Genomic DNA, 16339 nt, shown 5'->3' with positions numbered 1-16339 from the left:
GCTCCCACTCAAACCCCTACTTTTGTAACCTTATTCACGTATTTCACCAATCCCTGTCTACCCCTACAGTGATCAGTGCCAAGAGGACTCCCGGCGGGGAGTAAAGAATCCACTACCACAGCTGTCACAGCTGCGGCAAAGGATTTCTTCATCTTTGCAGGGAGTAAAGAATCCCCTGCCACAGCCATGACAGCTGTGGCAGAGGATTTCTTCATCCCTGCAGAGAGTAAAAAATCCCCTGCCACAGCTGTGACAGCTGTGGCAGAGAATCGCAATGTTCTCCCATTGCTTTTAATGGGACCGGCACTTCTGCAGTACCGTTGAAAGCAATGGGCTGTTGGCAAGCCCTGCAGGGATTTTTGGGGAAGGGCTTTCAATATAAGCCTTGAAAATCATCCCTAGAATGTGTTAAAAATTAAAAAAAAATTATACTCACCTCTCCTCAGCTTCCGGGGTTCAGGCGCGTCTAGCCTGTCTTCTCCCTGCACTGCTCTGAAGCTCTTTCAGCAGGTGGGGATTTAAAATCCCCACTTGCAGAAAGGGCTGAGTCTCATTGGCTGAGCACTCAGCCAATCATAGGCAGTTCTCAGCTATTCATTGAATGACAGCTGAATGCTGCCTGTGATTGATCACAGCACTCAGCCAATCCCATGCAGCACCTGGCCATCCATAGAATTCAATGAATGGCCAAGCACTGCCTGTCACAGTGTTCAGTAACAAGGGAACTCCCCGTGGGGAATATTTACACGGCAGCATAACTAAAATGTCAGAAAAATAAAAAACGCAAATAAAACGTTTTATTTGCGTTTTTTTTCTTCTGACATTTGATTTAACATAAAGTGTTTTAGATATAAATTATATTTTTGTAAAAGGGAAACCATATAATCTTAGTTGAAATGTATAATAATGTTTTTTTTAAATAATGTGGGTATATGAGGAATTCTGTTAAATAGATAGACATAGGTCTTTTTATGAACAAGCAACTATATGATGTAGTATACTTATAATAAAGTGACCGAATTGTCACGGTTCGGAGTAACCCCTGATTGAATAATGGAGTTTTACTATGAGAAAGCTTTTTTATTAATAAGCGATCAAGGTCATGTGATTTGAAAGAATGACGTGTGAGCACACGTGTCTAGGCACCTCACACGTGATGCAAAGATGGCCCCTGACAACGGCATCTGTAAGAGGAAACCTGAGTTCCTACATATATATAAAAGTAATTTTATTATGTTGTTTTTATATGCTTGAAAAGGGTGATTACTGTGCATCACCGAAACGCGTTGCATTCGGAATAAATATATAACGTATGGACCGCTGTGTCCGATTCTAATCCTTGGATTCCTACAAGAGCGGGGCTTTTTTGTATTTCTTTGTGTGCTACTTTATGCTACAACGATATCAGGGCTGTAATCCCCAGATGACTCTCCGGTCATCCGGATCAAGGACCCAGGGTGGCTACTACCGGTATAAGCTGACGTGGATATTAGGTGTCGGTGGACTCTCAAGCCAGAGAGTTCTACCAGACACCGGGTGAGTTAACTCTTTATTCACCAGTATATGAACCCACACGAAATATGAGGCGCTGATACTGTGTATTTTCGTGTTTTTACTAAAAAAATGCAAGATTATATTCTGTGTTGGAGAAACTTTCTAAAGCGGAATTGTTGTTGTGGTTCTCTAACATACAGGAGTTGTAATTTCGCAATGAGACTGTGTAAAAAAACACAATACATTCCACAAGATGTTTCGCAGAACGCATTCACAGTTAAAAATGCTACAAAATCTGTACCTGTGCTGCGTCCAATGGACAATTCCATCGTGTGTGGAAACTCTGAAACGTTTGCTGTTTCCAAATAATGTTTTCTGAAAATGTTTTCAGGTATCGACAAGATTTTATAAATGTAACCTGTTTATTACATGTTAGCTATATTTCTGTTACTGTCCCACTCTTCTGAAAATGCATGCTACAGAAATAAATTTCTTTAATCCTTAAGGGTGCATTCAGATGAACGTATGCGTACATAGGTGCGCACAAAACTATTCACCCCTGTACGTGCACAAACACGCGTGAATGCAGGTCCGTGCAGCATTGCTTTCAATGGGGCTGCAGCTGCTCCCAGCAACCCCATTGAAAGCAATAGGATGTTGGCAACCCCTGCAGTGATTTTCAGGGGAGGGCTTGAAATATAAGCCCTTCCTTTAAAATCATCCCTGATTTGTGAAACAAAAAAAAAATATATATATATTTTCCCCTCTCTGCCATTGCCATATAAATATTCCCCGTTGGGAGTGAAGAATCCTACATGCTGCCAGGATTTTCTTCTACATTACGTGGATGTCTGTTTTATTGCCACCATAATCTTACTCTCCTACCTATTTATATCTACTACTAGCACTGTCACAGTGTTCATTGATGAGGGGAATGCAGCGGAGACGAAAGAGTCCCCTGCCACAACTGTCACAGCTGTGGCAGAGGATTGCAATGTTCTCCCATTGCTTTCAATTGGACCGGCACTTCTGCAGCCCCATTGAAAGCAATGGGATGCTGATAAGCCCTGCAGGGATTTTCAGGGAAGGGCTTTAAATATAAAGGGCTGAAAATCATCACTGAAATGTGTTAAAAAAAAAAAATATATATATACTCACCTCTCAGCAGCTTGCGGGGCTCAGGCTTGTCCCACTGTGTCTTCTCCCTGAACTGCTCTGAATCTCTTTCAGCAGGCGCAGATTTATAATCTCCGTCTGCTGAAAGGGCTGTATCTGATTGGCTGAGAGCTCAGCAAATCACAGGCAGCACTCAACCATTCACTGAATGACAGCTGAGTGCTGCCTGTGATTGGTCACAGTGCTCAGCCAATCACAGGCAGCGCTGGGTCGTTCATTGAATTCAATAATGCATTACCTTGATGTATCTGATTTTTACGGACATGGTGATACCAAATATGTATTTTTGTTTTATTATTTAGATATGGCAAAAGGATGTTTTTTTTCCTCTAATAATTAGTAAAACTTTTTTAAACTTAATTTTTTCTTTTTTAGTCCCCATAGGGGACATAAACATGCAATGCAGAAAGGGGGGGCGGTTTATTGTGCAAAAGTGGAAAAAAACAAAAATTATATAATTTTCACATCGTCACAATAGTACCAAAGCACAGAAAAAAATGTATCATGCCATTTACACTGTAACAAAAAATGGGAGAACTAATGTGGTTTTTTTTCTCCCTGCCCTCCCATAAGAATTTTTACAAATTTTACCGATAAAAACTATAGTTTGCCATGCAAAAAAAACAAGCCCCCATTTGTCCATGTCGATAGAAAGCTAAAAAAGTTATAGCTTTTGAAAAGTGAAAATGAAAATTCCCCCCCAAATAGTTGTGTCCCTCTGGCAAAAATATCCCATGTCCTTAAGGGGTTAAGTTCGTGTTCATAATGAGTGACCTAGTCCTCTCATTACGTGTGCACATATAAGTTATCCATTAGATGCATGGCATAGGTTTGCAGCAGATAGCGAGGGAATAGTGAAGAGACATAAAAAGGCATCCCTGGACTTCGTGCCACATCTCCTATGAGCCCAATACTTTAGTTTAAGGGGCTCCACCATTAACAGTTCCATAACAAGACAAAGCCAAATTAAGCTTAGATTAGTACCTGGCTTACTTGCATTGGTCCAACCACATTTGTTTTGAATGTATCAATCATATCATCAGCATCAACCTTGTCCAAGTTTACATGTGGCATCACACCGGCATTGTTTATTAACAGATTTAACCCAGAGTCCTTCACGTGCTTTTCAACTTCTACCACAGCTCCTTTCACGCTGTCTGTATCAGTGACATCTGCAAGTTCCAACAAAGACATTTTGAAAATGAACAAGAATTTGTTGACGTGTTAATATGAACAGACTTATATCCCGAGTCAGTGGTTACCACAGTTGGCTTACGGCAGTTGGATTCAAATACAAGCAAAGAAAACATCTACATGAAGTTTGCATGTTCTCCTAGTGTCTGTGTCTGTTTCTTTTGAGTACTTTAGTTTTCTGCCACATTCTACAAAAAAATGGACATATTAATTGGCTTTTTATAAAACTAGCCCTGATTTATGTACTTGTGTGTTTCAGATAGGAAATAGTGTACATTGTTTTACATTTATTTCTGGAAGATAGAATAACATAGTTGACTACAATATTCTGTCCACCAAAAATAACTCATTAAAGTCTGTGGTCTCTGTATTGGCCCAGTACATGCTTTCCTGGCCCCCTCCATAATGTCATACATGTCATGTCTCATGTGGGTGTGCTGTGTATTGCACAGCTGCAGCATGTGATGGGTTAAGTGTTTGCAAGAGCCTGCAGATCGCCTCTGAATGTATCAACTTATGTCCTGTCTGGTGGTATAATTGAGAGTATAAATAGAAGTGCTTGAGAGCGGGAGGAAATCCATGTCTTCTGGGTTCCTGATAAAGAGTGCCAGCTACATGAGGGTACCTTTAAGCCTCATGTAGTGAAGAATGGAAGAGGAGGAAAGGTTCCCTTGATTGCCTGATTTAGAATGAGAGATGAGTGAGCCCCAATTGGAGAGAGAGTGTGAGAGAGAAGTAAGAGTAGTTTACCAAAGGCCCAGTTCAAAGGTACTCTTATCAATTGTTCACACTCTAGTGTCCTGAAGTCTGAGACTGCCGGGTGGAGGTACTCTTCTTTAACTGTGCACGCCTAAGCGTCCTGAATTCTGGGACCGCTAGGTGGAGGTATGCGTCTTCAATTGTTCACACACAGACATCCTGAAGCCTGGGATCGCCATGTGAAGGTACTCCTAATCAAGTCTATCTTAATGCACTTAGAAGATTGTCTATTTTGCCTTGTACTGCTGGAGTTTGTTTAAGTAAAGTTGTTCCAGGCCCTGACCGTTCTTAGGGACCTGAGGTACGTTATATCTGTCTGTGGCTCATTTATTCTCTGCCGAAGGTCATTCCGGTGTGTATCGGAACGGTGGCATCACCCGTGACAACTACCATCCCTGATCTACCGTTTATTGTGCATCTCTCTCCTAGGGGTGTCCGGAAGAGGCCCAGTGCTGCCCTGGCCGTGGCTACGTGCGTCCCGTTTCAATACGTCCTTGTATGCATTGCTCTCTTCTCTGGCTGGAGACTTACCCCGTTTCTGTGGCTAATGCAAAAAATACAGCCAAAAAGCTTCTTTCTGAAGTGGTCAGTAGGTTTGGTGTCCCAGAAACCATTGAGAGTGGTACTCGCTTTACTGAGATGGCAAGGATGTTAGGCATAGAACAGGCATTCCATACACCCTACCATCCTCAAAGCAGTGGGAGAGTAGAGAGGCTGAATGGGAAAATATTTATTAAAAGTGCCAATATTGGGAAAATTTAGAAAAAATTATCGTTTTTTTTCACATTTTCAATTGTAATATATCAAATATGTGCAAACATACTGTACAAACTTTTGCTAAGATATATATTTCCATCTATTTACGTTATTCTGAATGCACATTTGAAAAACTTTTATGTTTTTTTAACCATTTAGGAGACGTACAGAGGAACACTTTATTTTCCTGCACTAAGCCAAGATAGCAAAGGCTCATAGGTGTCAGAATAATAGATAACCCCACAAATGACCCTATTTTAAAAACTGCACCCCTTAATGTATTCACTGAGGGGTGTCATGATTATTTTGACCCCACAGTTTTTTTTCAGGAATTAATTCAATTTAGAGGAGAAAAGGTAAAATTTCATATTTTTGCAAATATGTCATTTTAAAGACATAGTTTTTTCTATAGTTTACATGAAAATGAGGATTTACATCCCAAAATGGATCCCCCTGTTTGTCCTGTGTTCAAAAATATACCCAATGTGGCCCTAATCTTATATCTGAGTGTACAACGGGGCCCAAAACGAAAGGAGTAGTCAGTGTCTTTCAGAACAGAAATTTTGCTTGAAGGCGTTTTAGGCCCCATAGCACACTTGTAGAATTCTTGAGCACCCAAAACCATAGAAAACCCCCCAAAATTACACCATTTTGAAAACTATACCCCTTAACAAATTTATCTAGGGGTTTACTGTCCATTTTGACTCCACAGTTTTTGAATAAATTCAAGCAAAGCAAAAGGAAAAAATTGTGATTTTCATTTTTTTGGCAATTCTGTCACTTTAAAACAGCTTTTTTGTACAGCACACATGTGAATGAAGACTTGCACCCCAAAATGGATACCTCTGTTTGTGCTGTTTTCAGAAATATACCCATTGTGGCCCTAATCTTATGTCTGGATGCACAACAGGGCCCAAAATGAAAGGAGCAGTCGGTAGATTTAGAACATAAATTTGGCTTGAAGGCCTTTCATGCCCTATACCACACTTGTAGAGTTCTTGAGCGCCCAAAACAATAGAGAACCCCCACAAATGACCTCATTTTGAAAACTAGACCCCTTAATGCGTTCATCTAGGGGTGTACTGTGTATTTTAACTGTACAATTTTTGAATAGATCTAAGCAAAGCAGAAGGAAAAAATTACAATTTTCATTTTTTGGGCAATTGCGTCAATTTAAAAACAGTTTTTTTTCTACAGCACACATATAAATGAAGACTTTCACCCCAAAATGGATACCCCTGTTTGTTCAGAAACATACCCATTGTGGCCCTAATCTACTTACAGGACACATGGCTAGGCCTATAATGAAAGGAACACCCATTGGATTTCAGGGTACAACTGAATAAATTGCAGGTCCCATCGCCCACAGTATTTGAATGAATCTAAGCAAAGCAGAAGGAAAAAATGACGATTTTCAATTTTTTTGGCAATTTTTTCAACTTAAAAACAGTTTTTTTTGTACAGCGTACATAGGAATGAAGACATTCACCCCAAAATGGATACCCCCGTTTGTCCCAAGTTTAGAAACATACCCATTGTGGCCCTAATCTACTTACAGGACACATGGCTAGGCCTATAATGAAAGAAAAACCCTTTGGATTTCAGTGTACAACTGAATGAATTCCAGGCCCCATCACCCACTTATAGAGCCATTGAGCGGCCAAAACGCTAAGGAACCCCCTTAAATGACCCCATTTTGAAAACTAGACCCCTTAACAAATTCCTCTAGGAGTGTACTGCGTATTTTGACCCCACAGTATTTGAATGAATCTAAGCAAAGCAGAATGAAAAAATTAAAAGTTTCAATTTATTTGGCAATTTTTTCAATTTAAAAACAGTTTTTTTTGTACAGTGTACATAGGAATGAAGACGTTCACCCCAAAATTAATACCCCTGTTTGTCCCGAGTTCAGAAACATACCCATTGTGGCCCTAATTTACTTACAGGGCCCATGGCAAGGCCTATAATGGAGGGAACACCCGTTGGATTGCAGGGCACAACTGAATAAATTCCAGGCCCCATTGCTCATTTGTACGGAATAAAAATTGACTCCCTAAAAATATCCCCCCCCCTCCGTGCCCTTTTTGGGTTTCCCCAAATCTTAGATAAAAGTAATAATGTGAACTGTGTGGTATTTCCGAGGACAGGGGTAATTACGGAGGCTGGTTGGAATGGGCACATGGGGCAATAAAACTGGTATCCCCCCTCCTCTCATGCTTTTTGGGGGTCATTTCTTGATCTCAGTGGCGGGTATGGAGTGTAAAAAGTTTCATCTCCTCTCACTGATCGCATTGGTGAGGGGAGATGAAACTTCAATTTTTTAAAAAACTTTTACGTGACCGCCATTATCCATTGTATAACAGTGAACACGTGACCAGGAACCGCTCACCGTGGCCCCTAGTGAAAGCTCCAGGGTCTTGGCTAAGTTTTGTAGCCAGGAGCAGGGAGAATTTCAATTATCCTGGCAATCCACAGCTTTTGCGCATGCGTCCGCCATTTTGGCGACGAGTGTGTGCGCAGAAGCTAGGGTAAGGTCCGCGGATAAATCCGGGGGCCTTATGTACGTACTTTCATCCTCCCTCACGGATATGATCTGTGAGGGGAGATGAAACGTAAGCTTTTGAAACTTTTTTTAAACCTTTTAAAAGTTTTTAAAAACTTTTTTTACTTTTTTACACTTTATTTTAACTTTGCATGATCACTGTTATCCATTGGATAACAGTGATTATGTCCCCGGTGAAATCTCTCTGCTCCAGGCTACACATGGCAGCCAGGAGCAGAGGGATTTTGAATTTCCCGGGGCTCGAGCCCCTCTGTGCATCGGGCGCGCATGCGCAGACGGGGACTTCGGGTCCCGGAACATCGGGGACATCGGCGGACCTGAGGTGAGTATTTTCACCTCCCCTCATGGATCGGATCCATGAGGGGAGGTGAAACTTGTACTTTTGTTTACTTTTTCAAACTTTTTCGTGATCGCCGATATCCATTGGATAGCGGCGATCACAGGGCCGGGGACCGCTCACCGCAGTCCCTGGTAACATCTCCTGGTTCCCGGCTACCTTCAGGAGCCGGGATCCAAGAGATTCTGAATCTTGGAGATTTTGAATTTTGGATAGCGCCGATCGCAATGCCGGGGGGAAGGGGGGGGGGGTCCCCGCAGCCCGGGATGATAGCTCTATGCTGTCGGCTACCTGCGGGCACCAACAGCATGGAGCTGTCACGTCCAGTGCCCACGTGGCTTTATTCTCTGCAGGACACATGTTTTTACGTCCTCAGAGAATAAAGCCCACTTGGGCAGGACGTAAAAAGGCAATGGGCTGGTCACTAAGGGGTTAAAGCCAGAAACCAGATTACAGGAGCAATCGAATCATTTATTTGTCCTTGGTGCACAATTAATAAAAATATTAATTGGATTAATTATATATATTATAATCAACAGAGATTTGTAAACTACACCAGAGATGCCATACTAGGACCAACATCCACTATAGCCTCCAGAACTGTCTTGCTTTGGACATGCTCCATGCAGAAAAAGGAGTAGTCTGTAATATGATTGGGGATTCATGCTGCACCTACAGCTCTAAGGCCGCCTGCACACGGGCGGAAATCCCGCCGCGGGATTTCCCGCGGGATTTCCGCCACTGAAAGTTTGCATAGGAGTGCATTACAATACGCACTCCTATGCAGACGGCCGCGGTTTGGCCGCACGAAATCTCGCGCGGCAAACAAACCGCGGCATGTCCTATTTTTGTGCGGGGCACGCACTCACCCGGCCGCCGGCTCCGGTCTGCGCACGCGAAAGAGCCAGGGCCGCCAGGCGCGGGTGAGTACGCGCTCGTCCCTGCAGGCTCTCGGGTCGGGTCCCGCGCAGGAATTCTTGCTGCCGGATCCGACCCGCTCGTCTGCAGGCGGCCTAACAGCACAGCTATGGATGGCTCAGTGACTAAAGTTTTGCATGGACTACAAAGTCTTTCTATTGAACTTGCAGAAAATTGTGGTGTTTATGATCCATTTACATCATGGTTGGAGGACATTTTTGGACAATGGAGTGCTTGGATCACATCTCTTCTTACTACTTTGACTATTATAGTAATTGCTTTTGTAATAGTAGGCTGTTGTGTAGTACCTTGTATATGCCGCATATTGGCAAAATCTGCTGAAAAGGTGATACCCACTATGATAGCACAAAATGGTATGTATTCCCAGCTCTTAAGCTCACTCGGCTTTGATCATTCTTGTATTGGTCAGAACAATAGTGAAATGTAATTAAAAGGCTGACTGACATCACTAGGATATACTCAAGTACTTCAAATATTTACTGTTGTTCTGGGACAAGATAAGAAACAAAAGGGGGAAATGTTATGGATTATAAACTGTAAAGTTTTAGAATGAAATACGTGTATGTTGCTTATCTTGTATTGGACTATTGGCCCTTAAAAGACTAAAACCTATGCTTTGTAGTGCTGGTAACTAGGATTTTAATATAGGGAGTCAACAGAAAAGGTAAATAAGGCTAAGCTTTCTTAACATAGAAGAAACACAAAAACCAGCAAAAATAGACTATGGTGAGATAACAATACCCTGAGTGAAGATATTTACTTGTCTCAAGAAGCCTTAAAGGGGTTGTCCCGCGCCGAAACGTTTTTTTTTTTTTTTTCAACAGCCCCCCCGTTCGGCGCGAGACAAACCCGATGCAGGGGTTAAAAAAGAAAACCGGACAGTGCTTACCTGAATCCCCGCGCTCCGGTGACTTCTTACTTACCTGGTGAAGATGGCCGCCGGGATCTTCTCCCTCGGTGGACCGCAGGGCTTCTGTGCGGTCCATTGCCGATTCCAGCCTCCTGATTGGCTGGAATCGGCACGTGACGGGGCGGAGCTACCAGGAGCCGCTCTCCGGCACGAGCGGCCCCATTCAGAAAAGAAGAAGACCGGACTGCGCAAGCGCGTCTAATCCGGCGATTAGACGCTGAAAATTAGACGGCACCATGGAGACGAGGACGCTAGCAACGGAACAGGTAAGTGAATAACTTCTGATAACTTCTGTATGGCTCATAATTAATGCACAATGTATATTACAAAGTGCATTAATATGGCCATACAGAAGTGTATAACCCCACTTGCTTTCGCGGGACAACCCCTTTAAGAACTTTGATACTGTTGTGTATATGTCCTCTTCTTTCTGTATAAAAACTGGCAATGTACTTAAACAGAATTCATTGAGATTCTCACCGGAGAAGTGTTTTGACATAACATGGAGTGATTTCATGTTCTTTATAGATAATTGCTAGCAAAATCTTCTCATCACGGGCTTCCATATCTACCAATTTGGCACCTGACAACAAGGTCATCAGATCGGTACCGGTGTGGTCCCATAACAATCAACAGCAAATTTCACCTTCTCAAATCAATTCAATTGAAGGGATGAAATCTGCTGTGGATCCATATCAAAAGCCTGCAGAAAATCTGCAGCAAATTCACTTTGTTGCAACATACCCTTGGAAAAACAAAATCCTTTTGTCTAGTTAAATGCCAGGTGGCATGACAGAAACTAAAATGGACGCGGTTATAGTCATTGGGGTCTGTCAGGCACCATTCATGGCAGTGATATGCCAGATTTGGCACTTCTGTAATTGTCTGTTTGGCTCCTATGACAAAGCTGAACAATAAAAATCTAATTACAGATCTAAAAAAGTTGTTGATGTAAATAAAAATGCTGCATACTTATCTTACATAGTAACATAGTATGTCAGGCTGAAGGGAGACAATGTCCATCTAGTTCAGGCTTGTTAATCCAGAGGAAGGCAAAAAAAACACCAATGATGCAGAAGCCAATTTAGCCCATGTGGGGGAAAAAAATCCTTCCTGACCTCATAAGGGCAGTCAGAATACTCCCTGATTCAACGTTTTGAAAGTTCTTACCCAAGTCCAAGACCTGGATTAACAGGTGGGCAGTTTTATGGTAGTTATGTTCATTTACATAGAAGCGGTATTATCTGCTAGCACACCATAGGTTAAAGTTATATTCTTGTATATGGGAGGGAGTATCACACTATTTTATTATATATATATATATATATATATATATATATATATATATATTGTGAGACGGTGACCGGCAAGGTGCTGGAGGGCAGGTATGTGTCGCCTAGGATGCTCTCCTATGCTGCCTTGGGGAGTGCTTGGGCAGATACGTGCCACCGAGCAGCCTGGGCTCGGTGGAGGAAGCCGGCAGTATAGTGTTAGTAGCATTAAGCCACTAACACATTGTAGTATGTAAGTGGCTCCAAGCCACATAATCCGGGCCGGCTTTTCCTGGAGTGACCAAAGTGAAGGGTGGGATGGTCACTCCCACGTACCAGGTGGGGCTGGTACCAGGCCATATAAAGCCTGGGCCTACAGGGCCTAGGAGAGAGCTGAAACCTTTGCAGGTCTGAGAGTCCTGGCTGGCTGTGTGCAGGAGCTATTTGGTTACCAGTGTGTAGACAGGGACGCTACATGTATAGTAAGTGCTCAGACGAGCAGGATTTACGTTATGTTTGCCTGATGTTAAGGCCTGTATTTTGCTTTTGTTTGCTTGGAAATAAACCCAGGCAAAGCCTGGACTAAAGACTTTATCCTATGTGTCACTGTCTCTGACTGCTTATGCCCAGGTTGCTACCGATCCTAAACGCTAATCCCTCACATATGGTGTTTGGATGCAGGCAGCGGTCTTAAAGAGACATACACCAATTAACGGACATTTTGCTGCAGCAGCTGGAGATCCGTTGCTAAGGGCAACCGCCCAAGAGAGATTGACTGGAGAGTGCTGTAACCCCCATGTCCTGGGTGAAAGCTGCAACGGCACAGCCATCAGATACTGCCAAGATGGAGGAACTGATAAAGCAGCTAGTACAAATGAACGTGCAGCAACAGCAAGCGTTGGCCCAGCAGCAACAAGTGGCGGCGACCCAGCAAAAGATCCATGAGGAGGCCATGAGAGCTCAGGCCGAGACTAATGCTCTCCTGGCACAAAGTGTGCAGAGGTCGCCTGGTTCGCTCCCCACCACCCGTACCGTGGTACAGACGGCCTTACAAAAGATGACGGCCACCGATGACATCGAGGCCTGTCTCGCGGTCTTTGAGAGAGTGGCCGAGAGGGAGAAATTACCAGCGCCTCAGTGGGCGGAGGTAGTAGCGCTTTTCCTGACAGGAGAACCCCAAAAGGCCTACTTTGACCTCGGTGAGCAGGATGCCAAGGACTATATCAAGCTCAAAGGTGAGATCCTGGCATGCTTGGGCGTGGACACCCATGTGCGGGCCCGACGAGTACACGCCTGGACTTTCGCAGATGACCTACCAGCTCGCTCCCAGATGTACGACCTGCTCCAACTGGTGAGAAAGTGGCTGCAGCCGGAGGAGGCATCCCCGGCAGAGATCATACAAAAAGTGGTTCTGGACAAGTTCATCCGCTCGTTGCCCCCCGCAATTCAGCGCTGGGTGGGACAAGGGGGTCCCCAGGATGTGGGCCAACTCGTGAGCCTCGTCGAGAGGTATAAAGCCACAGAGGACTTACTGCAAGCCGTGCCTCCTCGACGTTCCAACCCCGGGAACAGCAAGTCGGCCGGAGCACCTGGTAAGACTGTTCCATATGTAAGGGGTGTCAAAAGTGTCCCCAGGGGAGGCGGCTCAGAGGGGGATCGTTTGGGGCAGAGGAGGAGCCCCAAATGGACATTCGGGTCCCCGGTAGAACCCCAAGGAGACCGGGCCCCCATACGATGTTGGCGCTGTCATGAGCCCGGGCATCTTGTTGCCAACTGTCCCCTCACTGTGGAACCCATGGACTGTGACTCTGCCCGGCGGAGGTCGATGTTCGCACGGCCAGTATGTTCTGCAGAGACTGTGTCAGAGACTGATCGACCATTATGTCACCTAAAGGTGAATGACTTTGCGGTAACAGCTCTACTGGACTCAGGGAGCTTGGTTACGCTGATGCACTCCAGCCTGGTCGATCCCACAACCTTCACCAGCCGTCGCATGGGGGTTGTTTGTGTGCATGGGGACACCAAGGAGTATCCTATTGCCCTTGTACAACTTGATACTCCGTGTGGACTTGCCACCCATGAGGTGGGCGTCGTAAAATCCTTAATGCACACCGTGATCCTCGGGAGAGACTTTCCCCTATTTTGGGACTTGTGGCGACACCGAGGGTCGTCTGCAAATAAGGCTCATGATAATGCAAATGTGTATGATGTGTGTCCAGAACCGTTTGACCCTGAGGGTACGGTTCCAGCAGTAGGGGTGACCCAAGAGAATGGGGATAACTTTCCCTTAACGGTATTGGAGGGTGAGACGGAGGTACAGGATGAAGTAGTTGCTATGCCTGACTTAGAGGTCTCACGTGCCAATTTCGGAACTGAGCAGCTCCGAGACCCCACCTTAGTAAAAGCTAGGGAAAATGTTAAAGTGATAAATGGGGAGCCTCAATTCCCAGGGGCTGATACTGTGTTTCCACACCTTGCAGTCAACCAAGAATTGTTGTATCAGGTTGACAAGGTCGTGGGGAGGTTGTGGAACAGCTGGTGGTACCTCAGGCCTATCGTAGGATGGTCTTAGACCTGGCGCACAAGCATGTGCTGGGAGGTCATCTCGGGAGCGAAAAGACTAAGGAACGCATCCTTCAGCGTTTTTTCTGGCCGGGGGTACATGGTGATGTAAAACGTTACTGTGAGTCGTGCCCGGAGTGTCAGATAACAGCTCCTATGCCCCATTACCGGAGCCCCTTAGTGCCCTTGCCCATCATAGAGGTGCCGTTTGAGCGGATCGCTATGGACCTAGTTGGGCCCTTGGTAAAGTCTGCCCGGGGTCACCAACATATATTAGTGGTCGTAGACTATGCCACCCGTTACCCCGAAGCCGTTCCTTTACGCAATACGTCATCCAAGGGTATTGCAAAGGAACTACTTCACATGTTCTCCCGCACGGGCATACCAAAAGAGATCCTGACGGACCAAGAAACCCCCTTTATGTCAAAGGTCATGAAGGAATTGTGTAAGCTGCTGAATATTAAGCACTTACGGACGTCGGTGTACCACCCACAGATGGATGGTCTGGTTGAGAGATTTAATAAGACCCTAAAAAGCATGCTCAAAAAGGTAGTCAATAAGGATGGGAAGGACTGGGACTGTCTGCTGCCATATTTAATGTTCTCAATCCGTGAAGTCCCACAATCCTCCACTGGGTTCTCTCCCTTTGAATTAGTGTATGGTAGACATCCCTGAGGGCTCCTTGATGTAGCTAAGGAGACCTGGGAGCACGAGTCCACCCCCTAGATGTGTTATTGAACACATCTCCCTCATGCAAGATTGAATTGCGGCGGTCATACCCATTGTTAGAGAACACTTACAGCAGGCTCAAGAAGCCCAAAGTCGGGTATATAACAGGTCCGCCAAGGTGAGAACCTTCAACCCTGGGGATCGGGTACTAGTGTTGGTGCCCACCCTAGAAAGTAAATTCCTAGCAAAATGGCAAGGGCCCTATGAAATAATCGAGAAAGTCGGAGAGGTAAACTACAAGGTGTACCAGCCAGGTAGGCGGAAGCCAGAACAGTTGTACCATGTAAACCTAATTAAGCCATGGAAGGACAGAGAAGCCCTGACTGCAGTGAGCACCCCCCATGGTGCGGTCCCAGAGGTGTGTGTATCAGGGTCCCTGTCCAAATCCCAACAACAAGAGTCGAGGGAATTTATACAACGTAATTCAGATGTGTTCTCTGATATACCAGGGTGTACTGGTGTCATAAAACACGACATTATAACTGAACCAGGGGTAAAGGTTCAGTTGAAACCGTACAGGGTTCCAGAAGCCCGCAGACGAGCCATCTCAGAGGAGGTCAAGAAAATGCTAGACCTCAGAGTAATTGAGGAGTCGAAAAGCGAATGGTCCAGCCCTATCGTGCTGATACCAAAACCTGATGGCTCTCTGCGCTTCTGTAATGACTTCCGGAAGCTAAATGACGTGTCAAAATTTGACGCATACCCAATGCCGAGAGTGGACGAGTTAATTGAGAGACTGGGTCATGCCAGGTACTTTTCCACTCTCGACCTTACTAAAGGCTACTGGCAGGTTCCCCTTACAGAGAGCGCGAAAGAAAAGACTGCGTTTGCCACACCAGAAGGGTTGTTTCAGTACATCTGCCTACCCTTCGGTTTGCATGGAGCCCCAGCAACCTTCCAAAGATTGATGGATATCATACTCAAACCCCATCGTCAGTATGCGTCAGCATATTTAGATGATATCATCATCTTTAGCGAAGACTGGGACAGCCATCTACCCAAGGTACAGGCAGTACTGAACTCCCTTAGAAAAGCAGGGCTCACAGCAAACCCAAAGAAGTGCGCCATAGGCCTCGAAGAAGCACGATACCTGGGGTATGTAATAGGCAGGGGTATTATAAAACCCCAGATCAATAAAATTGAAGCCGTTCAGGACTGGCCACAACCCACTACTAAAAAGCAGGTGAGGGCTTTTTTAGGCATTGTAGGGTACTATAGGCGGTTCGTGCAGAACTTTGCTAGCATAGCAGCGCCCCTAACAGACTTGACCAAGAACAGTAAGTCAGTCATGGTCAAGTGGAACCCTGACACAGAAAAGGCGTTCCAAGAATTAAAACGGGCCCTCTGTAGACGTCCAGTGTTAGTCACACCCAATTTTAAAAGGGAATTTATTGTCCAAACAGACGTGTCCGATGTGGGACTGGGAGCAGTTCTGTCCCAAGAAGTAGAGGGAGAGGAACATCCCGTAATTTATCTGAGCAGGAAGCTCACGCCACCGGAAAAAAACTACAGTATCGTTGAGCAGGAGCGCCTAGCCATCAAGTGGGCTCTGGAATCCCTAAAATACTACCTGCTAGGTAGGCACTTGAGGCTGATCACAGACCACTCCCCCTTAACCTGGATGTCACAGGCAAAAGAAAGAAATGCCA

The 16339-nt window shown here is 44.9% G+C and overlaps 1 protein-coding gene across 2 annotated transcripts in view; it reads right to left on the bottom strand.

Annotated features, from left to right (window-relative positions):
* The window catches only part of LOC136581938 (C-signal-like), an 80542-nt gene that overhangs the window by 46348 nt on the left and 17855 nt on the right, over nt 1-16339 (bottom strand). For both annotated transcript variants that reach the window (XM_066582630.1, XM_066582632.1), the window contains exon 3: nt 3655-3842. In XM_066582630.1, the coding sequence (XP_066438727.1) occupies nt 3655-3842 (188 nt within the window). The remainder of the gene's footprint in view (nt 1-3654; nt 3843-16339) is intronic.

This window comes from Eleutherodactylus coqui, chromosome 11 (genome assembly GCF_035609145.1).
Source record: "Eleutherodactylus coqui strain aEleCoq1 chromosome 11, aEleCoq1.hap1, whole genome shotgun sequence".
NCBI classification, from domain to species: Eukaryota; Metazoa; Chordata; class Amphibia; order Anura; family Eleutherodactylidae; genus Eleutherodactylus; species Eleutherodactylus coqui.
The sequence above is the reverse complement of the archived record's forward strand: the minus strand, read 5'-3'. Positions and strand labels throughout refer to the sequence as shown.